Source organism: Coregonus clupeaformis, chromosome 10 (assembly GCF_020615455.1).
Source record: "Coregonus clupeaformis isolate EN_2021a chromosome 10, ASM2061545v1, whole genome shotgun sequence".
NCBI lineage: Eukaryota > Metazoa > Chordata > Actinopteri > Salmoniformes > Salmonidae > Coregonus > Coregonus clupeaformis.
The window spans coordinates 2,151,431-2,174,951 of record NC_059201.1 but is presented as its reverse complement, the minus strand read 5'-3'; the positions used below and the strand labels follow the sequence as shown (position 1 = coordinate 2,174,951).

The 23,521-nt window shown below is 43.9% G+C and overlaps 3 protein-coding genes across 3 annotated transcripts; 1 reads left to right on the top strand and 2 right to left on the bottom strand.

Annotated features, from left to right (window-relative positions):
• Positions 1 to 7,619: 7,619 nt before the first annotated feature.
• On the bottom strand, positions 7,620 to 17,870 carry LOC121574724 (DNA replication licensing factor mcm2-like). Its single transcript, XM_041887272.2, has 16 exons — positions 17,796 to 17,870; positions 16,983 to 17,173; positions 16,490 to 16,653; positions 15,147 to 15,274; positions 14,526 to 14,664; positions 14,109 to 14,328; positions 13,321 to 13,528; positions 12,914 to 13,048; positions 12,437 to 12,628; positions 10,987 to 11,080; positions 10,511 to 10,761; positions 10,014 to 10,253; positions 9,587 to 9,829; positions 8,925 to 9,107; positions 8,511 to 8,666; positions 7,620 to 8,288 (listed from the first exon to the last, which is right to left on the bottom strand). The coding sequence occupies exons 1-16, from the start codon at positions 17,799 to 17,801 to the stop codon at positions 8,178 to 8,180; spliced, it is 2,661 nt and encodes an 886-aa protein (XP_041743206.2). The 5' UTR covers positions 17,802 to 17,870; the 3' UTR covers positions 7,620 to 8,177.
• A 536-nt stretch (positions 17,871 to 18,406) lies between these two features.
• Positions 18,407 to 20,939, bottom strand: LOC121574725 (mitochondrial potassium channel). Its single transcript, XM_041887273.2, has 4 exons — positions 20,865 to 20,939; positions 19,887 to 20,318; positions 19,521 to 19,685; positions 18,407 to 19,420 (listed from the first exon to the last, which is right to left on the bottom strand). The coding sequence occupies exons 2-4, from the start codon at positions 20,256 to 20,258 to the stop codon at positions 18,602 to 18,604; spliced, it is 1,356 nt and encodes a 451-aa protein (XP_041743207.1). The 5' UTR covers positions 20,259 to 20,318; positions 20,865 to 20,939; the 3' UTR covers positions 18,407 to 18,601.
• A 40-nt stretch (positions 20,940 to 20,979) lies between these two features.
• LOC121574726 (translation machinery-associated protein 7) lies at positions 20,980 to 22,765 on the top strand. The gene is made up of 4 exons (XM_041887274.2): positions 20,980 to 21,082; positions 21,793 to 21,848; positions 22,017 to 22,104; positions 22,535 to 22,765. Exons 1-4 carry the CDS (start codon positions 21,067 to 21,069, stop codon positions 22,567 to 22,569), a joined length of 195 nt encoding a protein of 64 aa, XP_041743208.1. The 5' UTR covers positions 20,980 to 21,066; the 3' UTR covers positions 22,570 to 22,765.
• Positions 22,766 to 23,521: the final 756 nt, after the last annotated feature.

Here is a 23,521-nt window from a genome sequence, read left to right as displayed (position 1 = left end):
GCCTGTCTGTGCATAAGCACCCGTCAGAGTATGTCACACAATGTTAACAGTGACACTTCAGAGGTCAACCCTCTGGTCTGAATTAAATGTTGACAGTCATATATTTTTTAGTGTAAATGATAGCAAGGGTGCAGTGATTAGTTTAAACTAGAAGAACCGGCCTTTATAAATTATACCAATTGCACTGCTACACACCCACAATTTGGACTTGCTGACAGAAGAGCTGTAGAGATGCAACCTGGTCTCAGAGCATTTCGTATTACTCTGTTAGTAAATCGAGACGCTCCATTTAGAATGAGATGTTACGGGTTCGTGTGGTATGTATTAACTTCTGGATGTCCATCATTGTATGATATGTTACGAATTGCAATTGGTACAATATGTTACGAATTACAATTCGTAAAATATGTTACAAATCTGCTAATCGTATATATGTTACGAATTCCAATTTGTTGTAGCTAACGTTAGCTAGGTGGCTAATGCTATCGTTAGCGAGCTCTAGGGGTTAGGGGTTAAGGTTAGGAGTTAGGTTAAAGGGTTAGGTTTAGGTTTAGGGTAAGGGTTAGCTAAAAGGGTAAGGTTAGGAATAGGGGAAGGGTTAGTTAAAAGGTTTAAGGTTAAGGGAAGGGTTAGCTAAAAGGGTTAAGGTTAGGGTTAGCAAACATGCTAAGATGTGCAAAGTAGCTAAAAAGTAGTAAGTAGGTGCAAAGTTGCTAACTAGCTAAAACGCTAAAGTTGTCCGTGACGAGATTCAAACACGCACCCTCCTTTCATTTTTGTCTTAAGTAAAGGTAACATATCATACTAATTTGAGTGTCTTGGCTTTACATTTACATTTACATTTTAGTCATTTAGCAGACGCTCTTATCCAGAGCGATTTACAGTTAGTGAGTGCATACATTTTCATAGTTTACCATGTTAAGTCTAGTCTGCGAGACCAGACTGAGACACACAGCAGGCTAGGCCTTTGATTCGCTGATAGAAGAGATGTAGAGACAAAATCAAATCAATCAAATCAAATTGTATTTGTCACAAGCTTCGTAGACAACAGGTGTAGACTACGAGTGAAATGCTTACTGACGGGTCCTTTTCCAACAATGCAAAAAAATAAATATTGAAATAGTGACACGAGGAATAATTACACAGTGAATAACGAATAACAATGAGTAATTGAGGTAGCCATGTACAGTGCATTCAGAAAGTATTCAGACCCCTTGACTTTTTCCACATTTTGTTACGTTACAGCCTTATTCTAAAATGGATTAAATAAAACATTTTCCTCATCAATCTACACACAATACCCCATAATGACAAAGCGAAAAACTGGTTTTTAGAAAATGTTGCAAATTTAAAAATAAAAAACAGAAATACCTTATTTACATAAGTATTCAGACCCTTTGCTATGAGACTCGAAATTGAGCTCAGGAGCATCCTGTTTCCATTGATCATCCTTGAGATGTTTCTATAACTTGATTGGAGTCCACCTGTGGTAAATTCAATTGATTGGACATGATTTGGAAAGGCACTCACCTGTCTATATAAGGTCCCACAGTTGACAGTGCATGTCAGAGCAAAAACCAAGCCATGAGGTCGAAGGAATTGTCCGTAGAACTCCGAGACAGGATTGTGTCGAGGCACAGATCTGGGGAAGGGTACCAAAACATTTCTGCAGCATTGAAGGTCCCCAAGAACACAGTGGCCTCCATCATTCTTAAATGGAAGAAGTTTGGAACCACCAAGACTCTTCCTAGAGCTGGTCGCCTGGACAAACTGAGCAATCGGAGGAGAAGGTCCTTGGTCAAGGAGGTGACCAAGAACCCAATGGTCACTCCGGAGTTCCTCTGTGAAGATGGGAGAACCTTCCAGGACAACCATCTCTGCAGCACTCCACCAATCAGGCCTTTATGGTAGAGTGGCCAGATGGAATTCACTCCTCAGTAAAAACCACATGACAGCCCGCTTGGAGTTTGCCAAAAGGCACTTGAAGGATTCTCAGACCATGAGAAACAAGATTCTCTGGTCTGATGAAACCAAGATTGAACTCTATGGCCGGAATGCCAAACGTCACATCTTGAGGAAACCTGGCACCATCTCTACGGTAAAGAATGGTGGTGGCAGCATCATGCTGTGGTGATGTTTTTCAGCGGCAGGGACTGGGAGACTACAGGATCGAGGGAATGATGAACGGAGCAAAGTACAGAGAGATCCTTGATGAAAACCTGCTCCAGAGCGCTCAGGACCTCAGACTGGGGCGAAGGTTCACCTTCCAACAGGACCTCCCGAGTGGCGCAGTGGTCTAAGGCACTGCATCGCAGTGCTAGCTGTGCCACTAGAGATCCTGGTTCGAATCCAGGCTCTGTTGTAGCCGGCCGCGACCGGGAGACCCATGGGGCGGCGCACAAGTCGTCCAGGGTAGGGGAGGGAATGGCCGGCAGGGATGTAGCTCAGTTGGTAGAGCATGGTGTTTGCAACGCCAGGGTTGTGGGTTCGATTCCCACGGGGGGCCAGATTGAAAAATAAAAAATTAATAATGTATGCACTCACTAACTGTAAGTCGCTCTGGATAAGAGCGTCTGCTAAATGACGTAAATGTAAACAATGAACCTAAGCACACGGCCAAGACAACGCAGGAGTGGCTTTGGGACAAGTCCTTGAATAGCCCAGCCAGAGCCCAGACTTGAACCCGATGGAACATCTCTGGAGAGACCTGAAAATAACTGTGCAGCGACGCTCCCCATTTAACCTGACAGAGCTTGAGAGGATCTGCAGAGAAGAATAGGAGAAACTCCCCAAATACAGGTGTGCCAAGCCTGTTTTTGCTTTGTCATTATGGGGTATTGTGTGTAGATTGAGGGGGGGGGGGGAGGAAACAATTTAATCCAGGCTGTAACGTTACAAAATGTGGAAAAAGTCAAGGGGTCTGAATACTTTCCGAATGTACTGTTCATATAGGTAGGGGTAAACGTAACAGGATAGATAATATACAGTAGCAGCAGTGGGTAGCCATTGGATTAGCTATTTGACAGTCTTGTTTAGCTTGTTTAGTTAACTATTTAGCAGTCTTATGGCTTGGGGGTAGAAGTTGTTCAGGGTCCTGTTGGTTCCACACTTGGTGCACTGGTACCGCTTGCCGTGCGGTAGCAGAGACAACAGTATGGCTTGTGTGGCTGGAGTCTTTGATCGTTTTTTGGGCCTTCCTCTGACATCACTAGGTCTTGGATGGCAGAGTGATGTCCAGGGCTGTAGGCACTACCCTCTGTAGCATTTTGCGGTGCCTTGCAGTTGCTGTACCAAGCGGTGATGCAGCCAGTCAAGATGCTTTCATTGGTGCAGCTGTAGAACTTTTTGAGGATCTGAGGGCCCATGCCAAATCTTTTCAGCCTCCTGAGGGGAAAGAGGTGCTGTAGTGCCCTTCTTCACGACTGTGTTGGTGTGTGTGGATCATGATAATTCCTTAGTGATGTGGACACTGAGGAACTTGAAGCTCTCGACCTGCTCCACTACTGCCCCGTCGATGTGGATGGGGACATGCGCTCCCCTCCGTTTCCTGTAGTCCACGATCAGCTCATTTGTCTTGCTGACATTAAGGGAGAGCTTGTTGTCATGGCACCACACTGCCAGGTTTCTGACCTCCTCCCTATAGGCTGCATCGTCGTCATCGGTTATCAGTCCTACTACCATCATGTCGTCAGCAAACTTGATGATGGCGTTGGAGTCGTGCAAGGCCATGTAGGCGTGGTGAACAGGGAGGACTGGAGGGGACTAATGTGTTGGCGGATGTGTTGTTGCCTACCCTCACCGCCTGGGGGCGGCCCGTCAGGAAGTCTAGGATACAGCTGCAGAGGGAGGTGTTCAGTCCCAGGGTCTTGGTGATGAGCTTGGAGGAGACTATGGTGTTGAATGCTGAGCTGTATTTAATGAACAGCATTTTTACATAGGTATTCCTTTTGTCCAGGTTGCTGAGGGCAATGTGGAGTGTGACTGATGTGGTAAACTCAATGTTATCGGATTAATCCCGGAACACATGCCTATCTGTGCTAGTGAAACAGTTCTGTAGCTTAGCATCCGCTTCATCGGACCACTTCCTTATTGAGCGTATCACTGGTACTTCCTGTTTGAGTTTTAACTTGTAAGCAGGAAGCAGGAGGATAGAGTTATGGTCTGATTTGCCAAAGGGAGGGTGAGGGAGGGCCTTGGATGCGTTTCTGTGTGTGGAGTAAAAGTGATCTAGAGTTTTGTCGCCTCTAGTTGCAGAGGTGACATGCTGGTAAAAATGAGGTCAAACGGATTTCAGTTTCCGACCCGAGATAAGCATGCGTAAATGGAACGTTCTCTTTTCATGCACTTTTCTCTCCGTGCGTATTCTGATCTTGAATTTAAGCTAACCACCTGCTATTCGTTCGGGGTGGAGATCTAAGAAATGAAGGCGTGGCGGAGCTGTGTCTACAGATACACCCATAGCCGTGGGATATAGGGGTACAGAATAAAGTAATAAAGTAGTGCACTGGGCCTTTACTAGTCCTGTATTAGAGGACTGATATAGCGGTCTGTAGTAGGGCAAAAAAAAGTTCTGGGCCCCAGGTCTTTCAGTTGGCATAGCCTACATTATCATTCCATTTAATTCCATTGTTTCATTTACAGTGACTTACAACCCTATCTCTACATGGGATACAACTACAGTGCCTTGCAAAAGTATTCAGCCCCCTTGGTGTTTTTCTATTTTGTTGCATTACAACCTGTAATTTAAATGGATTTTTATTTGGATTTCATGTAATGGATATACACAAAATAGTCCAAATTGGTGAAGTGAAATGAAAATAATAACTTGTTTCAAAAAATTCTAAAAAAATAATAACGGAAAAGTGGTGCGTGCATATGTATTCACCCCCTTCGCTATGAAGCCCCTAAATAAGATCTGGTGCAACCAATTACCTTCAGAAGTCACATAATTAGTTAAATAAAGTCCACCTGTGTGCAATCTAAGTGTCACATGATCTCAGTATATCTAACTGCAAGTCGCTCTGGATAAGAGCGCCTGCTAAATGACTAAAATGTAAAATGTAAATATACACCTGTTCTGAAAGGCCCCAGAGTCTGCAACACCACTAAGCAAGGGGCACCACCAAGCAAGCGGCACCATGAAGACCAAGGAGCTCTCCAAACAGGTCAGGGACAAAGTTGTGGAGAAGTACAGATCAGGGTTGGGTTATAAAAAAATATCTGAAACTTTGAAAATCCCACAGAGCACCATTATATCCATTATTAAAAAATGAAAAGAATATGGCACCACAACAAACCTGCCAAGAGAGGGCCACCCACCAAAACTCACGGATCAGGCAAGGATGGCATTAATCAGAGAGGCAACAAAGAGACCAAAGATAACCCTGAAGGAGCTGCAAAGCTCCACAGCGGAGATTGGAGTATCTGTCCATAGGACCACTTTAAGCCATACACTCCACAGAGCTGGGCTTTACGGAAGACTGGCCAGAAAAAAGCCATTGCTTAATGAAAAAAATAAGCAAACACGTTTGGTGTTCGCCAAAAGGCATGTGGGAGACTCCCCAAACATATGGAAGAAGGTACTCTGGTCAGATGAGACTAAAATTGAGCTTTTTGGCCATCAAGGAAAATGCTGTCTGGCGCAAACCCAACACCTCATCACCCCGAGAACACCATCCCCACAGTGAAGCATGGTGGTGGCAGCATCATGCTGTGCAGATGTTTTTCATTGGCAGGGACTGGGAAACTGGTCAGAATTGAAGGAATGATGGATGGCGCTAAATACAGGGAAATTCTTGAGGGAAACCTGTTTCAGTCTTCCAGAGATTTCAGACTGGGGCGGAGGTTCACCTTCCAGCAGGAAAATGACACTAAGCATACTGCTAAAGCAACACTCGAGTGGTTTAAGGGGAAACATTTAAATGTCTTGGAATGGCCTAGTCAAAGCCCAGCCCTCAATCCAATTGAGAATCTGTGGTATGACTTAAAGATTGCTGTACACCACCATCCAACTTGAAGGAGCTGGAGCAGTTTTGCATTGAAGAATGGGCAAAAATCCCAGTGGCTAGATGTGCCAAGCTTATAGAGACATACCCCAAGAGACTTGCAGCTGTAATTGCTGCAAAAGGTGGCTCTACAAAGTATTGATTTGGGGGGTGAATAGTTATGCACGCTCAAGTTTTATGTTGTCGTCTTATTTATTGTTTGTTTCACAATCAAATATATTTTGCATCTTCAAAGTGGTAGGCATGTTGTGTAAATCAAATGATACAAACCCCCAAAAAATCCATTTTAATTCCAGGTTGTAAGGCAAAAAAATTGGAAAAATGCCAAATGGGATGAATACTTTCGCAAGCCACTGTACCTTAATTTGCTTCCTCTAAATGCTTTCACGGCCATTTGGTTGTTGAAGAGGATCATTAGTAACAGCAGCGGTGGGAAAAAATACCTAACTGTCATACTTGAGTAAAAGTATAGATACCTTAAAAGAAAATGACTCAAGTAAAAGTGAAAGTCACCCAGTAAAATACTTGAGTAAGTCTAAAAGTATTTGGTTTTAAATGTACTTCATTATCAAAAGTAAATGGAATTGCTAAAATATACTTAAGTATCAAAAGTAAAAGTATAAATCACAAAAACTGAGTAACAGTTGATATATTTTTCTTTAAAGACATGTAGGCTAATTAAATCGTTATGGAGAGGAGCGCAGACCAAGCCATAACAGTTTGAACCCAACGCTTGCCGCAATAATTGGCCGTGTCATCACACAGTTCCATGGTTAGTGCAGGCAACAGAAGAAGGTATAGCCTACTATTGCACACTATTCAAATTCTACGTACACTAATCTTCCAACATTACCATGGGGTTATAGAACTGAATGTGGCAATTTTCATAACGAATCAAACCACTTTTTTGATTCACTATATTTCTTGCGTCAAGGCTGTCCAAACCAGTTATTCATACATCCTTTCCTAACCCAGAAATGTGCCTAAATAAATGTACAAGATGAGTATATATTTTTTTTTTTATCTACCAAATTGGTGTTGAAACAGAGAATATGTATATATTTAGATGGTTTTCTTTCATTGATCTCTATTTCCCAAACCAGTTCTTACGTATTCTAGTCCTTCAACAGAATTCTCATTAAAAAAGGTGCACCGTATTTGAAGGGAAGGCTGAAGATAAACGTAATGAACCTTATTGAATGAAAACTCCCAAGAGAAAAAAAAAAATATGTTGGTAAGCAAGTGGGAGTTTTCAGGGGTTGAATTACAGTTATAAAATGTATTCAGTGCGCGCAAGGGAACTACGCCTGCAAAGCCCGTTACGCACCTTCATAAAGGTAAGCCTGAATACCAACTACTAAGTGCGTAGGAAAGGTGTGCGTAAGATAGGTGTAATTTGCAGTTTATCACGAGGTATTTGAACTCAGGCGAGCAAAAACTCTAGACTTCCTTAACATAACAGATGACGCACCAGCTGTTCACAGCTGGCCACTAGGCCTACAGATGTCGCTTGACGGGGCGGCAGGTGACACCGTCCGCAAACGTCAATTTGGGTCCTTCTAAGCACACTTTCTGACCATGTCTTCAGTACATTCAGGGTGATGGACAAGCTTCTACAAAATGTCATTTATTCTCAAAACATTATCCCAGAATTCTAGTCACAGACCAGAACAGGAAAGCATGACGGTCATCAGAAACTCATTGGCCCAGATGAAAACACCATATTACAGTGTCAAGAAGATAATGTGATTTCAGGTTAGACTATCCACAACTAGTTTTTTTTTTTTTTACTTACAAAACATTAACACAGTTTACAGCTAAACATCAAAAAGTCCATTACAAAAACACTTGATTTTTATAACACCACAAGTTGTGTTCCAAGATGCAAAAGTAGAAATGTTTAGAATGAAGGTATAGGCTATGTACACATAACTTGTACATTAACCGAGAGACTAACATTGATAACAAAATTGGCCAATTTAGTCCATATTAGGATTCTTCCTTTTCTCCAACAGGGTGACAAACATTTACAATTATTTACACATCCAGACAGGCTATGTCAAAAATGGCACTCTATGAGCCCTGATCAAAAGTAGTGCACTACATAGGGGATAGGGGTGCATTTAGAACACAAGCCAGAGGCTAGTCTTTTTTCCCCGGCAACAACACGTTTTAGAACTGCTGCAGGATCAACTTCTTCTTCATGTCGTGAGAGAACCTGTTGGATCGGAACGCCTCGCTGTCATAGAACGCTGACAGGTTGTGGATGCTGATCTGTCTGGCCTGGGGAAGGAGAGAGGGCGACACGAACAACTCATAAACTATATCAGTATTGAATAGAAACAAAAACAGATGAAACAAATTTACATTATTGAGATCAAGCCAACGGTTAGAGACTAAAAAAACATCTCAGGACTATTGTGATGGCACCGTGGTTAGCGGCTTGGTGTAGTACGTTACCCCAGGAAAGGAAGACATTTTACACCATGACGAGAAGCTTATTACCTTGTCCACCAGGTCTTTCTCTGGGATCTCGATGGTGTCCTGCTGGGCTCCGTATCGGTTCCTCTGATACGCCACCTGCTCTGACACCAGCTGCTTCAGGACGAACAGCAGCAACTCATTGTTGTCTTTTCTGAACGCCAGGTAACGGGCAAACGTCTAGAGGGAAGAGGATGAGGGGGGGGAGAGAAAAGAGGGAAGGAAGTTGGTTTCAGAATAAACAGCAGCCAGTTGTCCTGTCTGAACGCCAGGTAACGGGGGGGGGGAGGAAGACTGGGTTGGTTTCAGGATGTCACTAGAGGGAGCCGTCTAGCAAGCCTCTCCTCTTACACCAAACTCCTCAGACTGGTTTCCCGGACACCCATTCATATCCATTGAAAAGTTAACTTTATTGGAGGACTCCGTTGCTGCGCTCACCTTCCTCATGCTCCTCATGACGCTGAACTTCTGCGTGTCGATGAAGCTCTCCAGCATGACTCTGATGGCCATGTTGACGTCATCCTCCACCACGTAGTCTCGGAGGTGCATCCTGGCGTGGGCCTCCGCCATGCGGATCATAGACTCGATGTGACGCACCGTGATGGGGATGCTGCCTGTCGCCTACGCAATAATAATAATATATGGATTTAATAATACACACAAGACATTACTCTAACATGGATCAGCCACCTACAGGGAGAAGACGTTCAGCTATGACTCATTATTGATCCTACAGCACTCCCAATATACTGAGCTAGGATGCTGGCTGCCTCCTTACAGGAGACTAGGAGAAGACAACGCTATTAATTACTATTGATTCCAGGGTTAAGATCCATTCTTAAATTCATTTAAAAATTCTTGAAGTCAACAACATTCCATTTTGCATTATGGCTGTTCAGGTCTGCCACGAGAGTCGCATTAGCTCCCTGAGCCTAGGGACAGGTTTAAGCTCACCTGGCTAACGCAGTATTGTGATACGCAGGATTCAAACCCCTGGTTCACACAGAAACCTTGATATCCAGCTCTCTCACGTTTTGTTCTGAATAGCCAAGTTAACAAGACTTTTGGAAGTGTGGCAACACCAGTCTAGTCAGACTCACCATGGACTCCTTGCGCAGGTCGCTGTAGATGCGAGCCACCTTATCCTGGTCCATCTGGTTGAGTTTGGGCCGGACCCTTTCCTTGGAGTACATGATGTATTTCCTCAGCAGCTCCTGGGGGATAGGAGGCACGTCTGTGGTGTTGGGCAGAACCACCTCCTCCAAGCCAGCCACGCCACCCTCCTTGTTGCTGGGGTGGTGCTTGATGTGGCTGCCCACCACGAAACGAGCCAGCATCTCATCCTATCGTAGTGCAGAGAGAGAGAGAGAGGTTAAGGTCTGATGACAGATGTCGAGTTGTCAGGGTTTTGTAGAGTATCAATTAAACAACAGTAGTTATATTACAATCCTGTTAGTACCAATATTACAAATATGAAAATCTATGAACGAAGTTAGCTTTCAGAAGCTAGTTGATATGCAGCGTTACCTGCACTGGGTCCACAGTATCTCTGACGACACACAGGACGTCAAAACGAGACACGATGGGCTCGGTCAGATCCACGTTCTCAGAGAAGGTCAGAGACGGGTCGTAGCGACCACCAATAGGGTTGGCAGCAGCGATGACAGTGCAGCGTGCCTGGAGCGAGGTGACGATGCCAGCCTTGGAGATGGAGATGCTCTGCTGTTCCATGGCTTCGTGGATACTGGTCCTGTCTGCGTCGTTCATCTGGAGAGGAGAGATATTTTTAAGCAACATACTGTTTCCCACATCTTGAGTGGGGCAAAGAGTTTTTACCTGGTCAGGTCACATGTTCAGGGAAATCTCATGGCCCCAATTAGATGTTATAGATCAGAAAAGACTCCCATCCTGACCAGAAAAAGACTCCCGGCCATACTCATGAGAGATGTGAATATCACACGCTCCCAAAAACGGTCACTAAGGCATCAGCTAATGGGTATTAAAAATAAAAGAATCACCCTCACCTTATCAAACTCGTCGATGAGACAGACCCCTCTGTCCGCTAACACCAGAGCTCCAGCCTCCAGGGTCCACTCCCTGGTGACCGGGTGTCTCTGTACGTAGGCGGTCAGGCCCACAGCGGAAGCTCCCTGGCCTGTGGTGAACACCGCTCTGCTGGCCACCTTCTCCACGTACTTCAGGAACTGGGACTTGGCCGTACCGGGGTCACCGCACAAGAGCACGTTGAGGTCCCCACGTACCTTGTGCTTCCCACCTGGAGGACAGAGAGCAAGGTAAATACTGTTACGTTATAATTCCTTTAGTCAGGTTGTGTAGTCAGTAAACTAGTTCTGCTCCCAAATCCTCCATCACTTTCCCCTGAAGTGTGCACTTGTGCACTACACCACAGGGATTTAAAAAGCATAGGAGTGGTGCACACTTCAGGAGAAAGAGTACAGAATTGGGGACGCAGGAATTATCTTCTCTATTGTCCACCAACCTGGGTTCTTGGGCTCTCCACCAAACAGAGCCAGAGCCAGGCCTCTCTTGATGTCCTCATGGCCGTAGATGGAGGGGCCGATACTGGCAAAGATCTGCAGAGGAGACAGGAGACAGACCAGGGGATGATTAATGGGAATATTAATGATACGAGGAACGAAAACAACGACTAGAAAAGGGAGTTCCTAAAAGCCCATCTAGCTACGGGTATTGACAACCAACATTTGCTTTACATACTGAGCTGCAAGACAAATATTATTTTGTTTACCTTCTAGCCAGTAGTTCTGAAAGTAGCGCCCACGAGCCAAAAGAGGTCACCGAAAATTGCGTACTCAGATGCAGCATATATACTAAAGTATGTGGACACCCCTTCAAATTAGTGGATTCTGCTATTTCAGCCACACCCGTTGCTGACAGGTGTATAAAATCGAGCACACCGCCATGCAATCTCCATAGACAAACATTGGCAGTAGAATGGCCCTTACTGAAGAGCTCAGTGACTTTCAACGTGGCACCGTCATAGGATGCCACCTTTCCAACAAGTCAGTTCCTCATATTTCTGCCCTGCTAGAGCATCCCCGGTCAACTGTAAGTGCTGTTATTGTGAAGTGGAAACGTCTAGGAGCAACAACGGCTCAGCCACGAACCGGCTCAGAACGGGACCGGCGAGTGGTGAAGCGTGTAGCGCCTAAAAATCGTCTGTCCTCGGTGGCAACACTCACTACCGAGATCCAAACTGCCTCTGGAAGCAACGTCAGCACAATAACAGCTCTAGCAGGGCAGAAATTTGACGAACTGACTTGTTGGAAAGGTGGCATCCTTTGACGGTGCCACGATGAAAGTCACTGAGCTCTTTAGTAAGGCCATTCTACTGCCAATGTTTGTCTATGGAGATTGCATGTATGCTCGATTATATGTGGCTGAAATAGCCAAAACTACTCATTTGAAGGGGTGTCCACATACTTTTGTATATACAGTGCCTTCGGAAAGTATTCAGACCCCTTGACTTTTTCCATCTCTGGAGAGACCTGAAAATAGCTGTGCAGCGACGCTCCCCATCCAACCTGACAGAGCTTGAGAGGATCTGCAGAGAAGAACGGGAGAAACTCCCCAAATACAGGTGTGCCAAGCTTGTAGCGTCATACCCAAGAAGACTTGAGGCTGTAATCGCTGCCAAAGGTGCTTCAACAAAGTACTGAGTAAAGGGTCTGAATACTTAAGTAAATGTGATATATATATTTTTTTTTATTCAATTGGCAAACACTTCTAAAAACTTGTTTTTGCTTTGTCATTATGGGGTATTGTGTGTAGATTGATGAGGGGAAAAAAACAATTTAATCAATTTTAGAATAAGGCTGTAACGTAACAAAATGTGGAAAAAGTCAAGGGGTCTGAATACTTTCCTAATGCACTGTATATAGTGTAGTCTCAGCAGGGTCTTCCTAACTCACCCTCTCTCCGATGCGCTCGTCCTTGGACAGCGCCACGATGGCCTTGATGTCCTCGTCAGTGAGCTCGGCCACGGCCACTTTGTTGTCTCTACGAGCGATATGATTGGCCATGATGACCGTAGCAAACACTGGGAAGCCGTTGGCCATGTTCAGAGAGCCGTCATAGTTGTTGTTGTAGATGCCCGTCAGTTCCTGGAGGAAAAGAGGAGTTAGACTTGGGAGAATAATATAAAAGATGACAAGTTAAAGGCTTTTTAACTTTTGCCCCAAATATGAAGAGTGCCTTGGTATTTTTACTAGTATGAACAAAACGTATGAATGTTCAAAAATGGGGTACAATGTTGTTTGACATCTACCTCTGAAACCACACTTGAAAATGGAGTTCAAGTCCCTGTACATCACACTAGCAGATAATGGCACTGTACCCTACGCTGTTGAGAACTACAAAAGGTTAGTTCTGTTAGGAGTCTGACTCACTATTTCGTCTCCAGGTTTGCATTGGTCCACCAGGTCAGCCAACAGGATGGCATCTTTGGAGCGTGGGAGGCGGCCAGCGGCGATCTTCCCAGGGCTCTCCTGGATGGTGATTCGCTGGTAGTTCTGGTACACAGTCTGCGGAAGGAAAAATTATTATTATTTCACTTTTTCTTTCTGTATTTATTTTTTAAAAAATCAGAGAAATAGTGGGAAGGGTGCCAGGATGAAAATCAAGTCACCAGGGTCGTACGTGTCAAGAGCCTGATTGGTCGACTGGCACTCGGCAGGATTCCGGCTTCACTTCCTCGTTCTCATTAGATTCTCAATTTCTATTGGTCCACTCACCTAGATTCTGTATTGCTATTGGTCCACTACCTTAGAGCATATCTATTGGTCGACTGACTCACCAACTCCATATTGATGTCAAAGGGGCCGAAGGACTGGCACTCTGGGCAAGACCCTGGCTTCACTTCCTGGTTCTGGGACTGGAAGAAGGGCCCCATGATGAAGTTACACTTGTTACAGTTGTACTTGACCATGCCCAGCTGGGGTAGAACACCTGTACAGCAGGTCACCACTCCACTGGTACGGATCAACTGGTTCAGGTGGAGTTGTCTGGAGAGGAGAACAGGAAGAAACTAAGGATCACGTATTGGAAAGAGGCAAATAAATCCTATTAGTCCTACAGAGGGAATGATGCAAGAGGCTGCACCCCCCACAGAGTATCTGCCTGTGTGCATGGGAGTTCGCGTCGCTCTAATGTTCTACCTCAATTCACATTTATAAAGCCCTTTTTACATCAGCAGATGTCACAAAGTGCTTATACAGAAACCCAGCCTAAAAACCCCAAAGAGCAAGCAATGCAGATGTAGAAGCACGGTGGCTAGGAAAAACTCCCTAGAAAGGCAGGAACCTAGGAAGAAACCTAGAGAGGAAGCAGGCTCTGAGGGGTGGCCAGTCCTCTTCTGGTTGTGCCGGGTGGAGATTATAAGAGTTTGGAGTTAAGGCCAGATCGCTCTTCAAGATGTTCAAACGTTCATAGATGACCAGCAGGGTCAAATAATAGCTGTAGAGGAGATTAGCCTCCGTCTTTGTTGTTGCAGAAGTCGGCCCAATCTAATGCCTACTTTGTATCGCTGAGTCTACTTTTTAAAAAATCATGGAAGACACATGATCATTTCCTATCCGTATTTACCTGAGGGATCTCAGCTCTTCGACCAGGGGCAGGTTGCAGATCCTGACGTGGATCTCGTGGGCGATGCGGTCGTATTTGGGGTACATGGCCAGGACCACCTCCTTGGCTGCCTCGTCAAATATCTTCAACATCTCAGTAGGGGCCTCAGGCAGGAAGTAGGCCAGGACATGCTCCCTGGCTGCTAGGTCCTCGTAGTTCACCACCAGACTCTCCTTGTTCTCTGGAAGGTTTAAAACACATTATCATTGGTTATTTAAATACATAATAAAAAATGTATTGTATTTTTTCCCCCCACATCTCAGTAGGGGCCTCAGGCAGGAAGTGCTCCCTGGCTGCTTTGTCCTCATAGCTCACCAGCCTGTCCTTGTTGTCTGTGAGAAGTCCCAGATAGATGAGTATAGTATTTTTATTGAATACCTTTACACATGTCGCTGATCTTCTCCTTGAACACGTTGTGTCCGTTCTCATCCACGTGGGTGCGCAGGAAGTTCTTGAAGCGGTGGTAGATCTCCAGACGCGGAGCGGCCATGACCACCCATTCCCTGACTGAGTGACCCTGCAACCAACCAACCAATCTTTATTTACTTTTTAGTCATTTAGCAGACGCTCTTATCCAGAGCGACTTACAGTTAGTGAATGCATACATTATTTTTTTTATTTTTTCATACTGGCCCCCCGTGGGAATCGAACCCACAACCCTGGCGTTGCAAACGCCATGCTCTACCAACTGAGCTACATCCCTGCCGGCCATTCCCTCCCCTACCCTGGAAGACGCTGGGCCAATTGTGCGCCGCCCCATGGGTCTCCCGGTCACGGCTGGCTACGACAGAGCCTGGATTCGAATCAGGATCTCTAGTGGCCTTAGACCACTGCGCCACTCGGAGGCCATATATTTGTATACCACATTTCATTAAAAAAGGTAGCAATATTAATGGACTTCACAGGGAAATAAATTAATAATAATAATAATAATAATAATCTGAAAAAATACACAGATAATAAAATGAAAAGGTAATTAAAACCACCATATTTCCTTACCTTCATGTCTTCCAGGTTCTCGATGCTCTCGATCATCTCTTCGTCCTCTCCTTCCACCCCGGTCCCCTCTGCAGCCCGCTCAGCCAGGCGACGCCTCCGGGCAGGGCGCTCATCCTCATCCTCACTGTCTGTTAGGAGGAAGACCATTGAGTAGAAAATTAGTATAGTTCATTGATGTGGCAAGCTTAGGATAATCCTCCAGAAAGGAGGACGATTAGTGGATGTCGTTGCTGCAGCAAGGTTTGGAGTTACTTCATATATTCCACAACGACGCAGATTATGATACGATACAGTCCGAAAATATATACGCCTAATGCAGTATTTTCAAAACAGAAAGGCTACGGGCCAAACCTAGGGGTTTTAAAGGCCTACAGTATACTTGGCTCTCTGGGCCTTTACCATGACCAGAAGGTATGGCGTACATACCATAGAACAGTCCTCTCCTGAGTCTGCCCCTTCAAGAGAGATCTATACACTACCAGTCAAAAGTTTGGACACACCTATTCGTTCAAGGGTTTTTCTTTATTTTTGTACTATTTTCTACATTGTAGAATAATAGTGAAGACGTCAAAACTATGAAATAACACATATGGAATCATGTAGTAACCAAAAAATGTGTTAAACAAATCAAATAAATGCTTCACAGACTCAAGTAACAGACACATCAACTGTTCAGAGGGGACTGTGTGAGTCAGGCCTTCATGGTCGAATTGCTGCAAAGAAACCACTACTAAAGGACACCAATAAGAAGAAGAAACCTGTTTGGGCCAAGAAACACGAGCAATGGACATTAGACCGGTGGAAATGTGTCCTTTGGTCTGGAGTCCAAATTTGAGATTTTTGGTTCCAACCAGCGTGTCTTTGTGAGACGCAGAGTAGGAGAGGAGGTGTTATGGTGCTTTGCTGGTGACACTGTCTGTGATTTATTTAGAATTCAAGGCACACTTAACCAGCATGGCTACCACAGCATTCTGCAGCGATACGCCATCCCATCTGATTTGGGCTTAGCGGGACTGTCATTTGTTTTTCAACAGGACAATGACCCAACACACCTCCAGGCTGTGTAAGGGCTATTGGACCAAGAAGGAGAGTGATGAGTTCTGCATGGTTACTACATGATTCCATATGTGTTATTTCATAGTTTTGATGTCTTCACTATTATTCTACAATATAAAAAATAAATAAAGTAAAAATAAAGAAAAACCCTTGAGTAAGTGTCCAAAATGTTGACTGGTACTGTATATCTATCATAATGTGTGTGTATATATATATATATAATATCCTAATTTCCTCAGCCTACCTCCCTGTCCCTGAGTCTCATGTATATAATATAACATCCTCACCATACAGCAGACCTCTCCTCAGCCTGCCTCCCTGCTCCCTGTCTCTTCTCCTCATGGCGTCCTCAGCTGCAGCCCTGGCTCCAGGAGACAGCTCTGACAGCTCCTCATCAAGATCCAGACCCTCCTCCTCATACCTGTCCAGCTCAGGGATGGCTCGGTAGTCCCTGTATGGGGGGGTTAGTGTGTGGTGAACATGAAAATGCTTTGAGAATAACTGCACCCATAAAGCAACCAGAATACCATGTAAAGAACTATGTCATAACTCAGGATGAGGTAAACGACCAGGATCAATTCCACTTTGAATTAATTTGAGTGAATCCCTAACAGGTATTGAATACATGTTTTATTGCAATCATGTTACACAGCACCACAAGGAATAAGAACAGTCACTAACACTGTAACCAGAGTAACCCAGCTAGTTTACCAGTTACATCAAGTTAGCTAGAATGAAATAAACTCTGTCCACCTTGACTGAACACCTCCCCTTACTCACCTCTCCATCGCATCTCCGATCAGTTCCTCCCCATCTCCCTCCTCCTCCTCCCCCGGCAGAGGACCATCACCCAGGAGCCCCTCGGACTCGTCCTCGAAGGGGGGCAGGTCTCTCCCGGGGCTGGAGGTCAGGTCTCCCCGCCTGGAACCACGGCTGGGGCTGGTCGCCATGTGATATGACTCAGATGAATCCTGACGAAGAGGAGAATACACAGATCCTCGTTAAAGTCGATTAGCTAAACTTAGCTAGTTATTTATGTGACGACTTATAGCATAACAATGTTATTGTAACAAGATGTTCCAATGCGGATTCCCTAACTATGTTTAACAGGCAGAAAGTACTGTAACGTGGTAAACAAAGAGTTAACTAGTTAGCAGAACATGAGCTATATAAATGAAACATTGTTACTCTTCAAGTTAGTTACCAGGGTATCTCTAGTTAGCTAGCTAACTATAATGGTGACAATGGAGTGCTAGTTCGCCGACTGATGGCTGACAACCTGGCAATCAAACTGGCTAACTAACTAGCGAACAATGAAATACTACATTAAATTATTTGTATAACTTTGACATGGCAAATAAAACGTATAAGAAGCTTAGCTAGCTAAGATTGGTGGACAAGACAAGGTAGCTAGCTAAGATTCGTGGGCAAGACAACGTTGTTAGCTAAGATTTGTGGGCAAGTCAACGTTGTTAGCAAAAGGAGAACACTAGCAAGGCTAGCTAACCCATCACAGGAGATAAACAATCATCTGTCAACTAAAAAACAGCATGCAATGTTAATATATAACTATTTTTTATAATAATCACTCACCGCCATTGTTTCGTGCTTACTTGTCTCCGCTGCTTCCGCGCAAGTGTTTTTTTTCTGGCCACACTGACTTTTCGCGCCAAATATTCACGTGGTATGGAAAGCGCGCGAAATCTCATGAATATGTAACGTTGAAACCCAAACTCAGTATTATGATTGGTCGGAGCTAATTGACGGCTCTGTGTTTGGTCAAGTCCTTTGAAATATATTTAGGTGCACTCTATTTGGTTCGCCCAGCAAGCCGGGTGGCCGGGTTGGCGCTCGTATAACTGCCATCATTGGACCAACTTAGAAATAAATTGGGCAATGCTCTCACACTTGACCATATCTTTGTGTGAAATACACGTTTTATGTAAATGTTTCTTGGAGTGAGAAATCTTTTACATTTACATTTAAGTAATTTAGCAGACGCTCTTATTCAGAGCGACTTACAAATTGGTGCATTCAACTTATGATAGCTAGTGGGACAATTTTTTTTGGGGGGGGTTAGAAGGATTACTTTTATACTATTTCAGGTATTCCTTAAAGAGGTACGGTTAAACATTTACATTAGTTTATAGAACAATCTACATTAAAAACACAACAAAATATTTTATAATGTATTACATTTTCATTTATTTATAGTACTCTCATTTTTTACATTTCAGACTCAATATTTACAGTCATTGATTTCACATCAGTGCATGGTTCATTTTCCCTGTATGAAAGACATGAACAGCAATCACAATATTAATTTGTAATTATTTCATTGTAAATCAAAGATGGACCCTGTCAGATTAATATCACTATTTTACAGTACATAACATTAGTCAAACACCTCTAAAGAGAACATACAGTGCAGGAACAGTGACAGCAAGCGCTATGTAAGCCAGAACAGTGTTGTACATGGTAGTCTGGTTTATCTGAGCCTCAAGTCTTTTCTCCGTCTGGTCAAGTCCTTGCATAACACTCTCTGTTTCACAAACAAACATCTGTGAATCTTGTTGACTTATCACTACAGGCGGCTTCTCTTCTCTGTGATACGTCTCAATCAAATTCTTCACTTCCAGGAGTTCCGATTCCACCTTCCCTACACCCTGTTCCAGCTGCCCCAGCTGGGGCTGTAATCCTTCTATAAGAGACTGTGCCTTCTGGATATAGAGCAATATCTCTTTTAGAACTGCCTCAGAGGCACTTGGAGAGGGTTGGGGTGGAGGTGGAACCACGATGGGTTCTGGAACCGGAACAGGAGCTGCCACTGGCTTCTTCACATCCTTCTCCTTCTCAGCCTGAGCTGCTCTATGTTGAAGTGTCACCCTCAGGGTGTCTATAAGGCCTCTCAGCTCCTCTTGTTGGATCTTATGCATACTGGCCTGGACTTTGATAGCCTCCTGTAGGCTGACTGGTCCTTTCTGGGCCTCCAGTAGCAAGGTCTTCAGCTCCTGTAGGCGTACCCTGTTGACATAGGTTGACCCCATGACCCCTATGAAGGCACCGAGTACAGAGCCTATTACGGACCAGTTCTTGGTGCGCTCTGTCCGCGTCCGTTCTTTCTCGTGGCTCTCACGTACACCCGCTGAGAATAAGGCAAACTTCTCCCTTTCCGCCCCCTCTGCGTTCTCGTAGGCTATTCGCAGGCGACGTTCCTCCTATGGTCAGGAAATTGTGAGAATGTTTGTTTCTTTAAATACAGAGTGCAACACTACAGATTTGTGTGTTCCATTTTATTCCTGTGTTGACAGTTGTTACCTGCAGCAGCTTGTGCTCCAGCGTGGCCAGCTCCAGGTAGTGGGCCTCCTCTCGTGAGACCCGATCCAGTCGGTCTCTCACCTCCTTCAGCCTGACCTGTAAGGTCTCCAGGCTGCCATGTGCTTCACGCACCATCCCTCTGGTCACCATGAAGGCCTTTTCTGCCTAAAGAAACACATTACAACATTTACAAGATCAGGAAAGAGATGAATAATCTGACCTGGCTAGGACAAACTCTGGGGCCCAGGACAAACTAGGGTTTTCTCCTAGCCAGGTCATGTAGTCAGGGAAAACTCAGTGAAGTGGTAGTAAGATAAATACATCAAAACCTCCAGTTCCATAAGCCTGGCTTGCATATTCTCTTACCTCTGTGACTTTAGACTGGGCATCTCTGACTTCATTCAGGCCGACAAACTCCTCGTACCTCTTCCACCAGTAGTTAACTGTGTTTGAGGCAGTGCTCATAGACTTCTGCCTCCACTGTGAGGCGGTGCTCACAGACTTTTGTCCCCACTGCTTCCCCAAGTCAGTCAGATTCTGTATTGTAGCTATGGCATGCTCCTGAATAGGCACAGCAGGTTTGTCTGCTTGGTCATGGTTGGTTGGTGGTTTCTGTTGTTGTGTGCTGTAAGTCCTGCTGAAATACACAGTCCCTCTGACCGTCCAAGGGACATGGAAACGGTATAGACATGATGTCCCATGGCACCATGGTATGAGCTGTTTCCCTCTGTACCTCATTGAGAAGCCAGTCGGTTATATTCACTATGACGCTACAGCAGAAGACATTGGAGCTGCCACCTGTAAAACAGTACAGTCAAAGCCTGTATCAAAGTGCAGTATATGGGTGGGCTGTTGAGGCTTGATGTATCAATGAATGTTCATCAATGTTTTATAATATTTGACGGAGCTATCAAAAATGATTGAATAACGCTGGTACAGTTTAGTTCGCTAGATCTTCCAAAACACCACTACCTTAGTTACTGTACTTTGTATCCCCCAGCGATTTCCTGTATCCTTGTATCATCCCTGATTGAGATATGTTGGGCTATCTGGAGGAGAATATTTAAATTTCTGTAGCACTGCTCAGTTGACCTCTACAATGCTGGTGTTAATGCAATTAATTGAAAATCTATGGCCATTTTGGATGTCTTCCATAATGCAGTGGCTGCGACCCCAATGAATTACCATAGATAACGGGCTAGCTAGCATAGCTACCTAATTAGCTAGCAGCTGACAGTTTGCAAACTTGCTTTAGGCAACCCAAGCCTAAATTAACATAATGTTATACTCCTAGTTATTGATCTCTCTGATTTGTTTTTGTACCTAATAAGTATAATCACGTACCGGCTGTCTGCAAGTATTGATTGTTCGGCAAATGATCAGCTGGCCACAGAACGTGAATGGTATTTTTATGATCAGGCACATCATAAACATCCTGCATCCGGTTTAGAGCGGAAGTAAGGTCCTAACAGCGCGGATTACAACGCAACTGCTAACACGCTAGCTCAGTTGTTTTTCTTGAGATTGTCTTGAAAAAATTGCAAATATGTCTGGAAGAGAAGGTGAGATTCACATTTACGTTTTTGACATAAAGCTCGATATTTATTTTCAGGTGAAACTTAATATTGCCGCTACTAGATAAATATAGCTACGATTGTTCAGACTCGCTAACTAGCAACTCGTGCAATGCATTGTAATGTAGCTAGTTACTGTAGCCGGAATAGCTGGCGCCTGGCAAGCCATGCCAAAGCAAAAAGATGGCCATGCTACTTAGACTAGAAAGTAGACTCTATTTACAGAGATGGCATTCGTATGTACCATATGTTCAAATATTGCTCTTACTAACTGCTGCTTGTTAATACATGCATCAAAGTTATTCTAGATAGTTAGCGAGCTGTGTAGTGTGTAAATTTCTCCCGCATGTCGTAATCAGTTTAGCTAGTTACCTAGCTTGCTACCTTCTGGGCTTTGTGTGATGCTCATGTGGAAATACATTTACATTTTCGTCATTTAGCAGACGCTCTTATCCAGAGCGACTTACAAATTGGTGCATTCACCTTATGATAGCCAGTGGGACAACCACTTTACAATTTGTTTTGTTTTGGGGGGTGGGGTAAGGGGGGGGTAGAAGGATGACCTAATCCTAACCCAGGTATTCCTTAAAGAGGTGGGGTTTCAAGTGTCTCCGGAAGGTGGTGAGTGACTCAGCTTCGAATTCATTCATGATACATTGATTCATATTAATTCAATGGGATATGTTCTTGTCTTACAGGTGGTAAAAAGAAGCCCTTAAAAGCTGCCAAGAAAGCCACTAAGGAAATGGATGATGTAAGTCAATGTGTTGTTGGCACAATATTGTATGTAGCCTATATCATGTAAACTCTTCTAATGAGGGAACACTCAGTATCATTGCAAATTCAAAATGGTTGGAATTAAAATGTAGACTACTGCATTTCCATTGTAATCCTGAGCACATTTGCTTTATGTCAAATCCAGGATGAAATGGCCTTCAAACAGAAGCAGAAAGAAGACCAGAAAGCCTTGGAGGCATTGAAGACGAAAGCAGCAGGAAAGGGACCTTTAAGTAATAATCATTTATTTGTTCTTGTTGACAATAAGAATTTAATCAGGATTCCTAGCTTTTTCTGATGAAACTGAACAATACTCAAAATAAATCAAAGGGTGGACTTTCAACTTCTCCCAAATCTACACATACACTGACTCCAGATAATAGATTATTATTTTCCCTTGCCAATGTTTAACTGTTTTTATACTGTAGAGGATATAATGGCCAAAGAAAAAGCATCACAAGCACTGAGGAGAATAGGCCTACTGATTGTCTTAACACTAGGTGGCAGTGTTAGCTTTGTGGGTATTCTTGCCTGACATTCAATATACTCTGCTTGCCACAGATGGTTTTTGAGTCTATACATTTTTGCCTCTACTTGAGTTTTTCTAGAAAAGTTAAACATATTTTAGATGGGTTTTCTCAATCCCCTCCATTTTTCTTTCAGCTGGTGGAGGAATCAAGAAGTCTGGAAAGAAGTGATTTGGCATTAGATCATGCACTCATTTGCTGAATCGCAGCCCCCTGGAAAATCCAACCCCCCACCACCTCCTTTGTTTTTTTTCTGTTTGGGTCTATTGTAGAATGAGTAAAATACATGAAATGACCCTTTTAAATAATTTCCAATGTGTTATGTAAAGAAGTTCTGAACTAATAAAGTCTTGTAACTACTGCTGTATTTACACTCCTCCATAATCTTTGAGATTCTGTCAAGAAACACGTCGTGGTCCTCTGTAGTTCAGCTGGTAGAGCACAGCGCTTGTAACGCCAGGGTAGTGGGTTCGATCCCCGGGACCACCCATACACAAAAATGTATGCACGCATGACTGTAAGTCGCTTTGGATAAAAGCGTCTGCTAAATGGCTTATTATTATTACATCAGCATTAGATCAGTAGCTACACATACAAACATGACATGCAGTACAAATTGGCTGTGGTAAGATTTAATCAGTTTCACTTCTTCCAAGCATGGCCACCTGCATCTTCAGCACTTGTATCTGTAAATTCAGCTTCTCTCGTTGAGGTTCTCTCTTCAGTTCCATAAATCCTCTTCATACGGTCCCCTCTTGTCCACGTAGAGGGTTCTGTTTCCCAGTCCCATAAAAATAGTTTTCTTATATCTACAATTCATTTTATTGTGCAGATTTCTACACAATATGTTTGAATGTGTGTGGAGTGATGTGTGTTAAAGCTGTTGCTGTTTTGTTCCTTGTTTTGACGATTTTCTTTTAAGAGGAAAGTTTGGGAGATTCAGAATAAAGCGCAATGATGCTGCTTACTCTGTTTAGTTGGTGTCAGTCTTTTCAGCTGTACCTCCACAGGGTAATGGTCACTCACCTTCAGGGCCTAATAAAGAATGGTAGATGTGGAGATGTAAGCCAGAGGGTTCACCCTTTTACATGTATTTATTATTATTATGTATTTCTAATGTAGA